General features: G+C 37.5%; 1 protein-coding gene across 10 annotated transcripts in view; it reads right to left on the reverse strand.

Moving 5' to 3' along the window:
• Positions 1–18325, reverse strand: part of DNAI4 (dynein axonemal intermediate chain 4) — a 98529-nt gene that overhangs the window by 40941 nt on the left and 39263 nt on the right. For 8 of the 10 annotated variants that reach the window (XM_086390429.1, XM_086390434.1, XM_086390431.1 and 5 more), the window contains 2 exons: positions 16136–16275; positions 3467–3622 (listed from right to left, as the gene is read on the reverse strand). In XM_086390429.1, the coding sequence (XP_086246555.1) occupies positions 3467–3622; positions 16136–16275 (296 nt within the window). The remainder of the gene's footprint in view (positions 1–3466; positions 3623–16135; positions 16276–18325) is intronic. The other 2 variants (XM_086390436.1, XM_086390432.1) reach the window with 1 other exon arrangement.

Below are 18325 nucleotides of genomic sequence, written 5' to 3' on the forward strand. Positions count from 1 at the left end.
AAAGAACCAAGAAAATCTCTACTTAAATGAAACAAAAAAACACACAAAATCAATAGAAACCAACACTAAGAGGACAGAGATGCTTAAATTATCTGACAACAGATAAAATATATCTAACATAAAAAATATCTGACAAAAAATTCAACAGATGGGCTCAACAGCAAAATGGAAGGGACAGAGAAGAGAATCAGTGAACTTGAAGAGAAAAATAGAAATTACCACATCTGAAAACCAGAAAGAAAATAATCTGCAAAAAAAAAAAATATATATATATATATATATGAATAGAGGCCCAGAGACCTCTAACAAGATATATAATATTCACATCATTGGGGAGAGAAGAAAAGGATGAGACCAAAAAAGTACTTGAAGAAATAATAGCTGAAATCTTCCAAAATTTGGCAAAGAAAAACATACAGAATTAAGAAACAGTGAATTCCAAAAAAGATAAACCTAAAGAAATTCACACCAAGATACACCATACTCAAGCTTCTGAAAACCGAAAACAAAACAAAAATATACAAAGCACCAAGGAAAAAATACTGTCTTATATACAGAGGGAAATAAACTAAAAACCTTCTGCATAGCAAGGGAAACCATCAATAAAATGAAAAGACAACCTACTGAATGGGAGAAAATATTTGCAAACCATATATCTGATAAGGGATTAACACCAAGAGCTCAAAGAACACAATAGCAAAAAAAAAAAAAAAGAAGATAAGCTAAAGAGACATTTTTCCCAAACGGCACATGAGATGTTCAACACCACCAATTATCAGGGAAATGCAAGACATTAAGTTAAGTGGTCCTTTTCATCATAGGGGACTGGAATGCAAAAGTAGGAAGTCAAGAGATACCGGGATTCAGGCAAGCTTGGCCTTGCAGTACAAAATGAAGTAGGGCAGAGGCTAAACGAGTCTCACCAAGAGAATGCACTGGTCATAGCAAACACCATCTTCCAACAACACAAGAGAAGACTCTACACATGGACATCACCAGATGGTCAATAGTGAAATCAGATTGATTATACTTTTGCAGCCGAAGATGGAGAAGATCTATACAGTCAGCAAAAACAAGACTGGGAGCTGATTGTGGCTCAGATCACGAACTCCTTATTGCCAAATTCAGACTTAAATTGAATAAAGTAGGGAAAACCACTAGGCCATTCAGGTATGACCTAAATCAAATCCCTTGCATACAGTGGAAGTGACAAGTAGATTCAAGGGATTAGATCTGATAGAGTGCCTAAAGAACTATAGACGGAGGTTCATGACATTGTACAGAAGGCAGGGATCAAGACCATCTCCGAGAAAAAGAAATGCAAAGAGGCAAAATGGTTATCTGAGGAAGCCTTACAAATAGCTGAAAAGAGAAGTGAAAAGAAAACGACAAAAGGAAAGATATACGAATCTGAATGCAGAGTTCCAAAGAATAGCAAGGAGAGATAAGGAAGAGTTCCTCAGTGATCAATGCAAAGAAATAGAGGAAAACAATTCCTTTGAGAAAATTAGATACCAGGGGAACATTTCATGCAAAGATGGGCACAATAAAGAACAGAATGGACCTAACAGAACCAGAAGATATTAAGAAGAGGTAGAAAGAATACACAGAACTATACAAAAAATATCTTAATGACCCACGAAGGTGTGATCACTCACCTAGAGCCAGACATCCTGGGATGCGAAGTCAAGTGGGCCTTAGGAAGCATCACTACGAACAAAGCTAGTGGAAGTTATGGAATTCCAGCTACTTCAAATCCTGAAAGATGATGCTGTGAAAGTATTGCACTCAATATGCCAGCAAATTAGGAAAACTCAGCAGTTGCCACAGACTGGAAAAGGTCAGTTTTCTTTCCAGTTCCAAAGAAGGGCAATGCCAAAGAATGTTCAAATTGCTGCACAATTGCACTCATGTCACACACTGGCAGGTAACGCTCGAAATTCTCCAAGCTAGGCTTCAACAGGACATGAACCGAGAACTCCCAGATGTTCAAGCTGGATTTAGAAAATGCAGGGGAAACCAGAGATTAAATTGCCAACATCCGTTGGATCATAGAAAAAGCAAGAGAATTCCAGAAAAAACATCTCCTTCTGTTTCACTGACTACATGAAAGTCTTTGAGTGTATGGCTCACAATAAAACATAGAAAATTCTTAGAGATGGGAATACCAGACCATTTTATCTGCCTCCTGAGAAATCTGTATGCAGGTCAAGAAGCAACAGTTAGAACCAGACATGGAACAATGGACTGGCTCTAAATTGGGAAAGGAGTTCGTCAAGGATGTATATTGTCACTCTGCTTATATAACCTATATGCAGATAACATCATGTGAAATGCCAGGCTGGATAAAGCACAAGCAGAATCAAGATTGCCAGGAGAAACAGCAATAACCTCAGATATGCAGATGACACCATTCTTATGGCAGAAAGTGAAGAGGAACTAAAGAGGATCTTGATGAAGGTGAAAGAGAGAGGGAAAAAGCTGGCTTAAAATTCAACATTCAGAAAACTAAGATCATGGCATCCGGTCCCATCACTTCATGGCAAATAGATAGGGAAACAATGGAAACAGTGACAGGCTTTATTTTCTTGGGCTCCAAAATCACTGCAGATGGTGACTGCAGCGATGAAATTAAAAGACACTTGCTCCTTGGAAGAAAAACCATGACCAACCTAAACAGCACAGACATTACTTTGCCAACAAAGGTCCGTCTAGTCAAAGCTATAGTTTTTCCAGTAGTCATGTACAGATGTAAGAACTGAATCATAAAGAAGGCTGTACACAGTGAAGAATTGAAGCTTTTGAAGTTTGGTGTTGGAGAAGACTCTTGAGAATCCCTTGGACAGCAAGGAGATCAAACCAGTCCATCCTAAAAGAAATCAACCCTGAATATTCACTGGAAGGACTGATGCTGGAACTGAAGCTCCAATACTCTGGCCACCTTATGAGAAGAGCCGACTCATTAGAAATAAGACCCTGATGCTGGGAAAGTGTGAAGGCAGGAGAAGGGGATGACAGAGGATGAGATGGTTGGATGGCATCACTGACTCAATGGACATGAGTTTGAGCAAGCCCGGGGAGTTGGTAAAGGACAGGGAAGCCTGGTGTGCTGTAGTCCATGGGGTTGCAAAGAGTTGGACACAACTGAGCAACTGAACAACAATGTTAAGTGAAATAAAACAGAGAGAGAAAGACAAATACTGTATGATTTCACTCATATGCAGAATATAAAAAATAAAAACAAAACTCATAAACAAATTGATGGCTATTAGAGGGGAAGGAGGTTGAGGGGTAAGTGAAATGGCTAGAGAGGGAAGTTTATAGAGTGACAGTAACTAGACTTATTGTGGTGATCACTTTGTAGTGTGCACAAAGATCAAATTATTATGTTGCACGCTTGAAACTAATCTAATGTTTTAATTCAATTATCCCAATTTTTAAAAAACTGAAATAAATGAAATCTTACTTTTTTCTAAATTACTCCCTGCCACCGTTTGTTCCCAGTCTTTTGAAGGTACATTTGCTTTACTACTTGAGTCAATCATAGACCGTTTTGGTGGTAAAGATGAAAGTTCCATAGCATTGTAAGAATCATACAAATCCCAAGCCGTGGACATTATACCTAAATAAAGAAAAGGAAGGTAAACATTACTTTAAACCAAATTATAATATTTTAGCTTATATATAGCTAGCTAAAGCAAAATCTAAGGTAAGAATATCTATTGTTCAGGGAAAAAACTATTGTTTTACAGCAATGGCAAGAAATAGTTAATGATGCCCATGGATTGTAGCTTGCCAGGCTCCTCTGTCCATGGCATTCTCCAGGTCAGAAAACTGGAGTGGGTAGCCAGTGATCTTCCCAACTCTGGGATCAAGCCCAGGTCTCCAGCATTGCAGGCAGATTCTGTACCATCTGAGCCACCATGCTAATGCTAAGTCACTTCAGTCGTGTCTGACTCTGTGCGACCCCATAGATGGCAGCCCACCAGGCTCCCCCGTCCCTGGGATTCTCCAGGCAAGAACACTGGAGTGGGTTGCCCTTTCCTTCTCCAATGCATGGAAGTGAAAAGTGAAAGTGAAGTCACTCAGTAGTGTCCAACTCTTAGTGACCCCATGGACTGCAGCCTACCAGGCTCCTCCATCCATGGAATTTTCCAGGCAAGAGTACTGAGCCACCAGGGAAGCCCCAATTTTAGTTTTGGTAACATCATTACATTTGTTCATTGGATAAAATATAATTAACCTAAGAAACAGAAAACCTAGGAAATAGGTACTATGTACATGCCATAATTATGTACGTTAGAATAATAAATCAGGATTGTGACTTCCTAATTCTATACTATCATACACAATTGAAATCTTATTTTAGCTACTATCAGAAAAATGGTATTCCTAACTATACCTAAGTTTTGAGTATTTCTGAGTGTAAGATTGTGTAAATAGTTTTTAAAAGTTTTAAAACATTGTTTCTATCTACTGGTTTAATTCAGGCTATAATAACAATTGGCCATATAACATTAATAGAAAAATAATTTTATTTTAGCTGAGTAAAAAGACGTGATTACTGTAAAAGAAAAGGTAAATAAGACTTACATTTCCATAACCTAGAAACAACTGGTAACATTTTCATGCATGTCCTTCCAGATTGACATAAATATATATGTGTTAGCACATGAATAAATACATATGCATTTTTTAATTAAAATGATCTCATATCACACATACTTCTTAAAAGAGTTTTTACTATACTATATAATATACATAGAAAACAAACTGTCTTTATGAAATGTACCAACTTTTAGAATTTAACTGTATTTTAAAAAGTTAGCCAGGAACACTAATACATTCATTGAATTATCCATTTATTTGAAATGCAACTTCTATAATAAAGTATTGCATGTGGATTGTTAGGTAGGAAACTTTTTGTCAGTTTTTCTGAATCTTTACAGAGGCAACTTCAGCTAAATTGACATTTCTGGCTTCTCTATGTCCCTTATTCATACATTACCAGGCAAAGAGAAATGACTAATCCTACAGGAAAGTTTAGGAGATGGAATTACAATTTGGCCACTTCTGGATTCTTTTGTTAAGTCTGCTCATTTGCAGAAAGCATGAATTCTCATCTATTCTCACCCATGCACAGAAGGTCTGTGCTTTCTAGCTGTGCCAATTATTGTTGGTATTCTTCTGAAGGGAAGAAATAGCAAGTCCACTCAGCTGTGGATGAAAGGCTACATGTTTCAATTAGCTTCATCAGTGGTAAAGGCACTTTTTAAAATTTCCATCTCTTCTATTGATCCATAGTCTCAATATTTACTTGATCTTTGTCAAATTCTTTAGTATAAACTGTAGCATTGGTTTTAAAAATTCCAATTGGAGTATAGTTGATTTACAAGGTTGTGTTAGTTTCAGGTGTATAGCAAAGTGAATAGGTTATATACACACATATATCCATTCTCTTTTATATTCTTTCCCCTTTAGAATTCCCTGAGCTAAGAAAAAAGTACTAATATCATATGAGAAAGAGAGGATGTCCCTGCAGATTCCATGAACATTAAAAAGATAACAAAGGAACACTATGAACAAACTATCCCAATAGATTTTACAATCTTGATGAAACTGACCAATTCCTTGAAAGACACAGTCTGCCAAAACTCACACAAGAAAGAATAGACAATCTGTATAGCCCTATCTCGATTAAGGAAATGGAGTCATAATTAATAATCTTCCAAAACTAAAAGCACTGGGCTCAGATACAGGTATTGAATTCTACTAATAATTTAAGGAGAAAATTGCACCAATTCCCTGTAACATCTTTCAGAAGATAGAAATAGAGGGAATACTTAACTCATACTTTGAGGCCAGCATTACTCCAATACCAGAAACAGACCATAAGAAAGGAAGATGGCAGACCAATAACTTTCATGAACATAGATGCAAGAATCCTCTACAAAATGTTAGCAATCAAATCCAACAATATATAAAGAGAATTACACACCACAACTAAGTGGAGTTTCTCCCAGATATGCAAAACTAGTTCAACACTGGAAAATTGATTGATGTAATCCATAATATCAGGCCAAAGAAGAAAAATGACTTGGTCATATCAACAGATTCAGAAAAGGCACTTGGCAAAATCCAACACTCATTCATGATAAAAACTTGCAGTAAACTAGGAATAGAGGTGGAACTTCCTCAACTTGATAAAGAACACCTACAAAACCCAATGAGTTTCTTCTAGAAACTAGAAAATATTTCACTAAGATCAGGACAAGGCAAAGATGTCTCCTCTTACCACTCCTTTCAACATCATACTGGAAGTCCAAGCTAATGCAGTAAGATAAGAAAAAGTAAATGCTAATAAAAGAAGTACAGAATGGAAAGGAATAAATAAACTGTTTTTCAACTCAGATGACATAATCATCTATATAGAAAACCTGAAAGAATTAACAAAAAAACTACTGAACTACTAAGTGATTACAGCAAAGTTTCAGGGTACAAGGTTAACACTATGCAAAAATCAATCTCTTTGCTATATATTAACGATGAACAAAGGAATTTGAAATTTGAAACAATATGATCTACATTAGCACCCAAAAGCGAAGTAGGAATAAGTCTAACAAAATATGTACAAAACGTAAGGAAGACTACAAAACTCTGATGAACAAAATTAAAGAATGAAATAAATGGAGAGATATTCCATGTTTATTGATAGCATGACAACTCAGCATTGTCATGATGCCTGTCCTGCCCAAATTGATCTATAGATTCAATGCAATTTCAATCAAATCTAAGCAAGTAACTTTGTGCATATTAACAAACAGATTCTAGGGGAGACTCTCAAGATGGTGGAGGAGTAAGACGTGGAGATCATCTTCCTCCCCACAAATACATCAAAAATACTTCTGCATGTGGAACAACTCCTACAGAACACCTACTAAATGCTGGCAGAAGACCTCATGCTTCCAGAAAGAAACCAACACAACATTGTAAAGCAGTTTTCCTCCAATTAAAAAAGAAGTGAATTGACAAAAAGGAACTGATTCTAAAGTTTACATAAAGGGACAAAAGACCCAGAAAAGCCAGCACAATATTGAAGACAAAGAACAAAATAGGAGCACTGACACTACTCAACCTGAAGACTTACTACACTGCTACAGTAATCAAGATAATGTGCACGGAACAGAATAGAGAGCTCAGAAAAACACTGACATTAACATAGTCAGCTAATCTCTGTCAAAGGAACAAAAATAGATGAAGCAAAGATAGGCTTTTCAACAAATGGTGCTGGAACAAACCGGACATCCAAGTGCAAAAAAAAAAAAAAATTAATCTAGATACAGATCTTACATCCTTCAGGAAAATTAACTAAAAACTTGTTTTAAACCTAAAAGTAAAAGGCAAAACTAGAAAACTCATAGAAGAAAATATAGGCAAAAATTTAGATGACCTTGAGTATGGCAATAACTTTTTAGAAACAACAGCAAAAGTACAATCTATTAAGCAATAATTGATAATCTGGGTTTCATTAAAATTAAAAATGTCTGCTCTGTAAAAGAAAATGTCAAGAGAATAGCAAGACAAGCCACACACTGGAAGAAAACATTTGCTAAAGATACAATTGAAAAAGGACTGTTGTCTAAAATATACAAATATCTTTTGATCCTTAACAATAAGAAAACAAACAACCAAATTTTAAAATGGGCCAAAGAACTTAACAGATATCTCATCCAAATAAAAAGGCATACAGGTGGCAAGTAAGTATAGGAAAATATACTCCTTATCATATGTCATCATGGGAAAATAAGTTAAAACAAAAAATGAGGGGAATTCCCTGTGATCCAGTGGTTGGGACTTGGCACTTTCACTGTGGGGATCAGGGTTTGATTCCTAATTGGTGAACCAGAATTCCCCAAGCCATGCAGCATAGCCAACCCCTACCCGAACAAACAAAAATAAGTTACCACTGCACACTACTAGAATGGTCAAAATCTGGAATACTGACAACACGAAATGCTAGTGAGGATGTGAAACCACAGTAACTCTCCATCACTGCTGGTAATGGTACAATCACTTTAGAAGGCAGTGTGGCTATTAAAAATAAATAAATAAAAATACTGTTTCCATACAATCTAATAATCACACTCCTCAATATTTACCCAAAGGACTTAAAAACCTATATCTACACAAAAACTTGCACATAGATATTTATACCAGCCTTACTGATAAGTGCCAAAACTTGAAACAATCAAGATGCCTTTCAGTAGGCAAATGAATAAATTAACTGTTGGTACGTTCAGATAAAGGATAATTAAGAATCTGGCTACCTATGGTTTTATAAGCCTTCTATGAGGGAGGATAGGATTTCAGGGACTCTCTGTGTATAGAATTCAGTATGCATTGGGGGTATTTGTTTGGGGTTTTTTTGTAGTTTTTTTGTTTGTTTGTTTTGCTTAAGTATCCATTGTATAGTCAGCTATGGTTTTTCCAGTAGTCATGTACAGATGTGAGAGTTGGGTCATAAAGAAGGCTGAGAGCCAAAGAATTGATGCTTTTGAACTGTGGAGCTGGAGAAGACTCTTGAGAGTCCCTTGGACTGCAAGGAGATCAAACCAGTTAATCCTAAAGGAAATCCACCTTGAATATTCATTGGCAGGACTGATGCTGAAGCTGAAGCTCCAATATTTTGGCCACCTGATACATAGAGCTGACTCACTGGAAAAGACTCTGATGCTGGGAAAGATTGAGGGCAGGAGGAGAGAGGGGCGACAGAGGATGTTTTTTACAAAACATCACTGACTCAGTGGACATGAATTTGAACAAACTCCAGCAGATAGTGAAGGACAGGGAAGCCTGGCATGGTGCTGTTCATGGGGTCACAAAGAATGACTCAGTGACTGAACAACAACAACCCATGTCTTGATCTGTGCCTGGTATTCTCCATCTAAAGAGCCTCTATTTTGTCCTCTCCAGAGTAGAAATTTTTGACATATTCCAGGGTAGAAGAGGGGTAGTTTCTCAGAGAAGGTACTTTATTCCTTTTGTGACTGAATTATATTCCATTATATGTATTTACGAGTCTTCCTGATAGCTCAGTTGGTGAAGAATCTGTCTGCAATGCAGGAGACCCCAGTTCAATTCCTGAGTCAGGAAGATCCACTGGAGAAGGGATAGGCTACCCACACCAGTATTCTTGGGCTTTCATTGTGGCTCAGGTGGTAAAGAATCCACCTGCAATGTAGGAGACCTGGGTTCAATCCCTGGGTTGGGAAGATCCCCTGGAGAAGGGAAAGGTTACCCACTCCAGTATTCTGGCTTGGAGAATTCCATGGACTGTGTAGTCCATGGGGTCACAAAGACTCAAACATGACTGAGAGACTTTCACTCACTTCACATATGTATTTACACACTTTGTCTGTTCATTCATTCACTGATTGACATTTCAGTTGTTTCTACTTTTTGACTGTGGTAAGTATTGCTTTCAAGAACTTGTGTGTACATGTATTTGAGTACCTAGTTTCAATTCTATGAGGTATATACCTAGGAGTGGAACTGCTGAGTCATAAGGAAAGTCTTTCTCATTATTTGAGGAATTACCAAACTATTTTCCAGAGCAGCTGAACCATTTTACATTCCCAGCAGCACTGTATGGGAGCTTCAGTTTATCAACTTCTTTGTCAATGCTTGTCCTCTGGTTTGTTCTTTTTAATTATAGCCATTTAATGTGGGAGAAGCAGCAACTCATTGTGGTCTTTACTGTATTCTCTAATGACTAATGGTGTTTAACATATTTTCTTCTGCTTGTTGGTCATTTGTTTTCTTCCTTTGGAAAACAAGTTCAAGTTTTATGCCCACTGTTTTATTCTGTTGTCTTCTGGTTCTTGGATTATAAGTGTTTTGTATATAGTCTGGATACTAGACCTTAAGAGAAATAAGATTTGCAAATATCTTATTCCATCATGTAAGTTGTCCTTTCACTTTTTTGATAGCTATTTGATGGACAAAGCTTTTAATTTTGATGCAGCTCAGTATTTTTTCTTTTGTTCACAATGATTCCAGTGTCATATCTAAGAATCTACTGTCAAGGCAAAGGCAAAAATATCTACCTCAAATTTTTTAAGAGTTTTATAATTTTGGCTCTTATCTCACGTCCAAGGGCAAAGGAGAAGCCCCAGCAAGACAGTAGGAGGGGTGAAATCACATATAGAATCAAACTATATACTTGCCAGAGACACTCAGAGGGCTCAAACAAACCTTGTATGCACCAGGACCCAGAGACCCCACAGAGACTGAGACAGAACTGTGTTTGAATGTCTCTTGCAGAGGTACGGGTCAGCAGTACATTGCTGCAGGGGTTATGGGTGCAGTAGACCTGGGTATGGCATAAGTCCTCTTGGAGGAAGTCGCCATTAACCCCACCATAGAGCTGCCAGAACTTACACAAGAATGGGGAAACAGACTCCTGGAGGGCACAAACAAAACCTTGTGTGCACCAGGACCCAGAAGAAGGGAGCAGTGACCCCACAAGAGACTGACCCAGAGTTGCCGATGAGTGTCCAGGAGTCTCCAGTGGAGGCACGGGTTGGTGGTGGCATGCTGCAGGGTTGGGGGCACTGAGTGCAACAGTGCAAGCATGGGACCTTTCAAAGTAGGTCAAAATTATCTTTATCACCTCCACCATAGTTTGGCCTCAGGTCAAATAACAGGGAGGGAACACAGCCCCGCCTATCAACAGAAAATTGGATTGAAGATTTACTGAGCATGGCCCCTCCCATCAGAACAAGACCCAGTTTCCCCCTCAGTCAGTCTTTCCCATCAGGAAGCTTCCATAAGTCTTTTACCCTTCTCCTATCACTTCATGGCAAATAGATGGTGAAACAGTGCAAACAGTGGCTGACTTTATTTTTTGGGGCTCCAAAATTACTGCAGATGGTGACTGCAGCCATGAAATTAAAAGACACTTCTTGGAAGGCAAGTTATGACCAACCTAGACAGCATGTTAAAAAGCAGAGACATTACTTTGTCAACAAAGGTCAGTCTAGTCAAGGCTATGGTTTTTCCAGTAGTCATAGATATGAGAGTTGGATTATAAAGAAAGCTGAGCACAGAAGAATTGATACTTTTGAACTGTGGTGCTGGAGAAGACTCTTGAGAGAGTCCCTTGGACTGCAAGGAGATCCAACCAGTCCCTCCTAAAGGAGATCAGTCCTGGGTGTTCATTGGAAGGACTGATGTTGAAGCTGAGGCTCCAATACTTTGGCCACCTGATGCAAAGAGCTGACTCATTTGAAAAGACCCTGATGTTGGAAAAGATTTAAGGCAGGAGGAGAAGGGGACGACAGAGGTTGAGATGGTTAGATGGCATCACCGACTCAATGGACATGAGTTTGGGTAAACTCAAGGAGTGGGTGATGGACAGGGAGGCCTGGCGTGCTGTGTTTCATGGGGTTGCAAAGAGTCAGACACGACTGAGCGACTGAACTGACTGACTGATCAGAGGGCAGAAGAAATGAAAACCAGAATCACAGAAAACCAATCTGATCACATGGACCACAGCCTTGTCTAACTCAATGAAACTATGAGCCATGCCATGTAGGGCCACCCAAGATGGACAGGTCATGTTGGAGAGTTCTGACAAAACATGGTCCACTGGAGAAGGAAATGGCAAACTACTTCACTATTCTTGCCTTAAGAACCTCATGAACAGTATGAAAAAGCAAAAAGTTAGGACACTGAAAGATGAACTCCCCAGGTCAGGAGGTGCCCAATATGCTACTGGAGACCAGTGGAGAAATAACTCCAGAAAGAATGAAGAGACAGAGCCAAAGAAACACCCAGTTGTGGATGTGACTGGTGATGGAAGTAAAGCCCAAGGCTGTAAAGAGCAGTGTTGCATAGGAACCTGGAATGTTAGGTTCATGAATCAAGGCAAATTGGAAGTGGTCAATCAGGAGATGGCAAGAGTGAACATCAACATTTTAGGAATCAGCAAATGGACTTGAATGGGTGAATTTAACTCAGGTGACCGTTATTATCTACTACTATGGGCAAGAATCCCTTAGAAGAAATGGAGTAGCCATCATAGTTAACAAAAGAGTCCAAAATGCAGTACTTGGATGTAATCTCAAAAACAACAGAATGATCTCTGTTTGTTTCCAAGTCAAACCATTCACTATCACAGTAGTCTAAGACTATGCCCTACCAGTAATGCTGAAGAAGCTGACATTGAATGGTTCTATGAAGACCTACAAGACCTTCTAGAAATAACACCAAAAAAAGACGTCCTTTTCATTATATGGGATTGGAATGCAAAAATAGGAAGAGATAGCTGGAGTAACAAGCAAATTTGGCCTTGGAGTACAGAATGAAGAAGGGCAAAGGCTAATAGCATTTTGCCAAGAGAATGCACTGGTCATAGCAAACACCATCTTCCAACAACACAAGAGAAGACTACATGTGGACATCACCAGATGGTCAATAGTGAAATCAGACTGATTACATTCTTTGCAGCCAAAGATGGAGAAGCTCTACACAGTCAGCAAAAACAAGACCAGGAGCTGACTGTGGCTCACATCATGAACTCCTTATTGCCAAATTCAGTCTTAAATTGGATAAAATAGGGAAAAACACTAGACCACTATGATATGACCTAAATCAAATCCCTTACAGTTATACAGTGGAAGTGACAAATAGATTCAAGGGATTAGATCTGATAGTGTGCCTGAAGAACTATGGATGGAGGTTCATGACATTGTACAGGAAGCAGGGATCAAGACTATCCCCAAGAAAAAGAAATGCAAAAAGACAAAATGGTTTTCTCAGGAGACCTTACAAATAGCTGTGAAAATAAGAGAAGTGAAAGGCAAAGGAGAAAAGCAAAGATGTACTCATTTGAATGCAGAGTTTCAAAGAATAGCAAGGAGAGATAAGAAAGCCTTCCTCAGTGATTAATGCAAAGAAATGGAGGAAAACAGTAGAATGGGAAAGACTAGACATCTCTTCAGGAAAATTAGAGATACCAAAGGAAACATCATGAGAAACGCTAGACTGGAAGAAACACAAGCTGGAATCAAGATTGCCGGGAGAAATATCAATAACCTCAGATATGCAGATGACACCACCCTTATGGCAGAAAGTGAAGAGGAACTAAAAAGCCTCTTGATGAAAGTGAAAGTGGAGAGTGAAAAAGTTGGCTTAAAGCTCAACATTCAGAAAATGAAGATCATGGCATCCGGTCCCATCACTTCATGGGAAATAGATGGGCAAACAATGGAAACAGTGAGAGACTTTATTTTTGGGGGGCCCCCAAATGACTGCAGATGGTGACTGCACCATGAAATTAAAAGATACTTGCTCCTTGGAAGAAAAGTTATGACCAACCTAGACAGCATATTAAAAAGCAGAGACATTACTTTGCCAACAAAGGTCCGTCTAGTCAAGGCTATTGTTTTTCCAGTGGTCATGTATGGATGTGAGAGTTGGACTATAAAGAAAGCTGAGGGCTGAAGAATTGATGCTTTTGAACTGTGGTGTTGGAGAAGACTCTTGAGAGTCCCTTGGAGTGCAAGGAGATCCAACCAGTCCATCCTAAAGGAAATCAGTCCTGAATATTCATTGGAAAGACTGATGTTGAAGCTGAAACTCCAATATTTTGGCCACCTGATGGGAAGAACTGACTCATTTGAAAAGACCCTGATGCTGGGAAAGATTGAAGTCAGGAGGAGAAGGGGATGACAGAGGATGAGATAGTTGGATGGCATCACCAACTCGATGGACATGAGTTTGAGTAAGCTCAAGGAGTTAGTGATGGACAGGGACACCTGGTGTGCTGCAGTCCATGGGGTCACAAAGAGTCGGACACAACTGAGCGACTAAACAACACTTTTGAGTTAATTTTTCCATATAATATGAGGTCTGAATCCAACTTTATTCTTCACATGTGGCTATCTAGTTTCCCCAGCACCAGCTGACGGTCTTGGCACCTTCATCAAAAATCACTTAACTATATATCTGAGGGTTATTTCTGGGATCCCTATTCTATTCTTCTGGTTTATATATCTATCTATATGCTGGTACAACCTATTTTGATCATAACTTTATAGCAAGTTTTTAAACCAGGAAGTATGAGGTCTCTAACTCTGTTCTTTGTCAAGATTGTTTTTGCTACTTGGGGATCCCTTGATATTCTGCATAAATTTTAGGATGGTTTTTTTTCCTGTTGTTGCAATGAAGTCTTTGGGGGTACTTCCCTGGCAGTCCTGTGGTTAAGACTCTGTGCTTCTACTATAGCGGGTGCAGGTTCATCCCTGATCAGGGAACTAAGATCCCATCTGGCTTACAGCATGACCAAGAAGCAAAAATAAAAAAAAAAAATTTCAAAGTCTTTGGCATTATTCTGGGTGGTATTCATATCTTAATAATCTTAAGTCAATTCATAAATACAGAATGTATTCCCATTTACTTAGGTATCCTTTACATTTTTCAGCAATGTTTTATAGTTATCAGTGTACAAGTTTTTCATCTCCTTAATTAAATTTATTCTGACATATTTTATTATTCTGACATATATTTATTTTTATTTTATTATTCTGACATATATTTATTATTTTGGATGCTATTAGAAACAAAATTACTTTCTTAATTTCCTTTTTGGATTGCTCATTGGTAGTATGTAGAAATACACATGAATTTTGTGTGTTAATTTTATATCATGCAACTTTTCTTTTTATTGTAACTATATGTTTATTTAACATCCATGTTAATAAACATGCTAAATGTTTAAATAAACATTTTATTTAAATGGATATATAAACATTTTATTTAAACATTTATTTAAACATTAAAAAATAAACATTTTATTTAAAATGTTTATATGTTAAATAAACCTGTTGTGGTACTCATTTCACAATACATGTAAATCAAACCATCATGCTGTACTTATACATTGATGCATATCAATTATTTCTCAATAAAACTGGAAAAAACAGTCTCTTGTTAGAAAACACATAGATGGATCATGGTTTTCTCTTACAGATATTTTGATGTTTGCTGTCTTTTTTAAATCCATCCTGCCAACTTTTACTCTTTAATTGGAGTCTTTAATTCATTTATTTAAAGTAATAATTGTTTAGGAAGGACTTCTGACGCTTTTAATTTGTCTTCTTATGTCATATACTTTCTATATTGTTCAAATTCTCCATAACTGTCTTCTTTTGTGTTTGATATTTTTTATAGTGTATCATTCTTATTCCTAGTTTTCTTTTCTGCAATTTTTAAGTTATTTCTTGGTGATTGCCTTGGGGATTAAAATTAATTTCTTAAAATTTTAACAATCTACTTTAAAATAATACTACCTTACTTCCATTATATAAACTGCTTCTATACAGCTAAATCCCATCCACTTTAAATTGATGTCATAAATTATATCTTTCAACTTTGTATGCCCAGTAGCATAGATTTAGAATTATTATTTAATGCATTTATTCTAAATCACATTGCAAAAACACAGGAGTTACAAATCAAAATTATAATACTGGCTTTTGTGTTTACCTATGTCGCTACCTTTATCAGTGTTCTTTATTTCTTTCTATGTCTTTGAGTTACTTTCTAATAGTGATAAGCATAATATAGTCTTTCTGAATTAGGCAAGAAAAGACAAAAGCCTTGAGTCAATATTCCAGGAAGCTCCTAGACATGTTAAAACATACACGCCAAATTCTTTGAGAATAAGGTCTGCTCTGTTCCTTCTAGAACCAAGGGCCAGGGTCTCACACTAGGAAGGCAGGCTTCTGTCTTTAAGACCACCACTGTATCTGGGAGGGGAGTGGGACAAGAGAAAATAAAGATGCCATAAATCTGCCCTTAATATGTAAAGAGTACAAAGTTCCATGATATAGTTTGTATAAAAATCAAGATTGATAATTATGCTATTCCAATCTTCTGAATCTGTATTTATTACTTATTAACTAAATTGTCAAATTTTGAAAGTTGCAGATCACAGTACCCAGCTATTGTGATTTGGCCAAATCATTTCGTTTTGCCTTATATACTTCATTATAATAGTTGTTAATCAACAGACCCAATGGATGTATATTAAAATATAGTAATTTACCAAGCAGAATATAACATAAATTACCTTTGTCTTCTTTCAAGATTTTGTCACATTGAACGTCTTTATTTTTTGGTGCTCCATTAATAGTCTGCATCATCCTTTCTACGTATAAATCATTGCCCAATCTATTTCGACAAAGAGTCTCATAGTTCTTGTTTCTCTGGCTATAAAAAAATAATATATACTCAACTTACTGATAAAAATTAATTTTTACCACACATATCTTTTTATATTATACTTTTCTCAAAATTAATTATTTAATGTAGGTTGCATTAAAAAGGGATCAAAAAGTGAATCAAAAAGTGAACAATCAAAAATCTTAGGAAAACACTGCATTAAACTACCTCCCAAAGACTCTTTTACACTATACTCCCCAACATCCCTACAACTTTGAGTACCCACCAATAGTGCAATTGGCCTTGTACCATTTCCACATAGGTTTTATGAACTTTGATACAGACACTTGAAAAAACCACAAATTTCTCTCAAAGTACTACTTTTGTGTCATTCCATAATATGTATTGCATGTGTGTGTGTGTGTGTGTGTGCTCTGCTGCTGCTGCTGCTAAGTCGCTTCAGTCGTGTCGGACTCTGTGCAACTCCATAGACGGCAGCCCACCAGGCTCCCCCGTCCCTGGGATTCTCCAGGCAAGAACACTGGAGTGGGTTGCCATTTCCTTTTCCAATGTGTGAAAGTGAAATGTCAAAGTGAAGTCGCTCAGTCGTGTCAGACTCTTAGCGACCTCATGGACTGCAGCCTACCAGGCTCCTCTGTCCATGGGATTTTCCACGCAAGAGTACTGGAGTGGGGGTCCCGTTGCCTTCTCCGGTGTGGGTGCTCAGTCGTGCCCAACTCTTTGCGACCCCATGGACTGTTGCCTACCAAGCTCCTCTGTCCATGGGATTCTGCAGGCAAGAATACTGGAGTGGATTGCCATTTCTTTCTCTGGGGTTCTTCTTGACCCAGGGATCAAATCAGGGTCTCTTGCATCTCTTGCATTGGCAGGTGGATTCTTTATCACTAGCCTGGCCTGGGAAGCTCTGTACTATGCATTATTTTCATAATTATTTAGTTCTGAGTATGTCTTTGATTTCCATTATGATTTGGTTCATGAGGAATTTACAAAATGCACTTTTTAACTTTCAAAAGTGTATGTGAATATGTCTCTATGTCTTAGTTGAGATTTATGCTATTAATTTTTAACTTCACTCCACTGTGCTCAGAGTATTTGTCAGATATCACTTCTTTGAAATTTTTGAAACCTTACTTCATGGCCTTGTACGTGGGTGAGTTGTATAATATTCCATGTGTGCTTGAAAAGAGTATGTGTCCTCTAATTGTTGAATTCAGAGTTCTATATATTACCATTAAACTATGGTTTGGGTTCAAATTTTCTATAACTAATTTTTTATCTGATTGACATCAGTAATTGAGAGGCATGTTTATATCTATTTTAATACTTACCAAGTTTCCAATTTTTGCCTCATATATTAAGAGGTTATTTTATTAGAAGTTTCATGTTTAGAATTATACCTCCCTTATCCTTATGAAGTGACTCTATCTCTAATAATGCTATTGGTTTATTTCTCTGTAAATGATATGTTCTTTACTGTTTTCTTCTGCTTTTAAAATCTTTTAGGGATTATCTTAGTGGTTCAGTAGCTAAGAATCCACTTTCCAATGCACTGGACATTGTTCAGTCTCTGGTCAGGGAAATAAGATCCCACATGCTACAGGACAATGAAGCCAATAGAGCACTACTACAGCATCTGTATGCTGTAATTGGTGAAGCCTGCACAGTGCAACTACTGAGTCCGTGTACTCTAGAGCTCCTGTGCCACAAGACAAGCCCACGTGCCACAACAAAGAGCCCAAGTGCTGCAGCAAAGACCCAAGGTAGCAAAAAAAAAAATTCTTCTTTTAATATTTGGTATTTTGGAGTATAATGTATCCATTGGTGTGTGTGGATTTCTTTTTTTTTTTTTTTTTATTCCTATTTCTGTGGAATGGTGTTTTTCAACAGTTTGGGGAAATCCTTACTGTCTTTGAATAGCAGCTCTCTTCCATTCTTTGCATTCTGCCCTTTTGGAAATGATTAGGTGTATGTTAGACCTTTAGCCTATTATCAATATCTGTTTAATTTCTCTCTGATGCTTTAGATATCATTTTTCTCTCCAAGATTTTGTATAACTTAGATCTAAGTTTTGATTTAT

Source organism: Bos grunniens, chromosome 3, assembly GCF_055505025.1.
Source record: "Bos grunniens cultivar Pamir isolate PY7600 chromosome 3, Bosgru_T2T1.0, whole genome shotgun sequence".
Taxonomy (NCBI): Eukaryota; Metazoa; Chordata; class Mammalia; order Artiodactyla; family Bovidae; genus Bos; species Bos grunniens.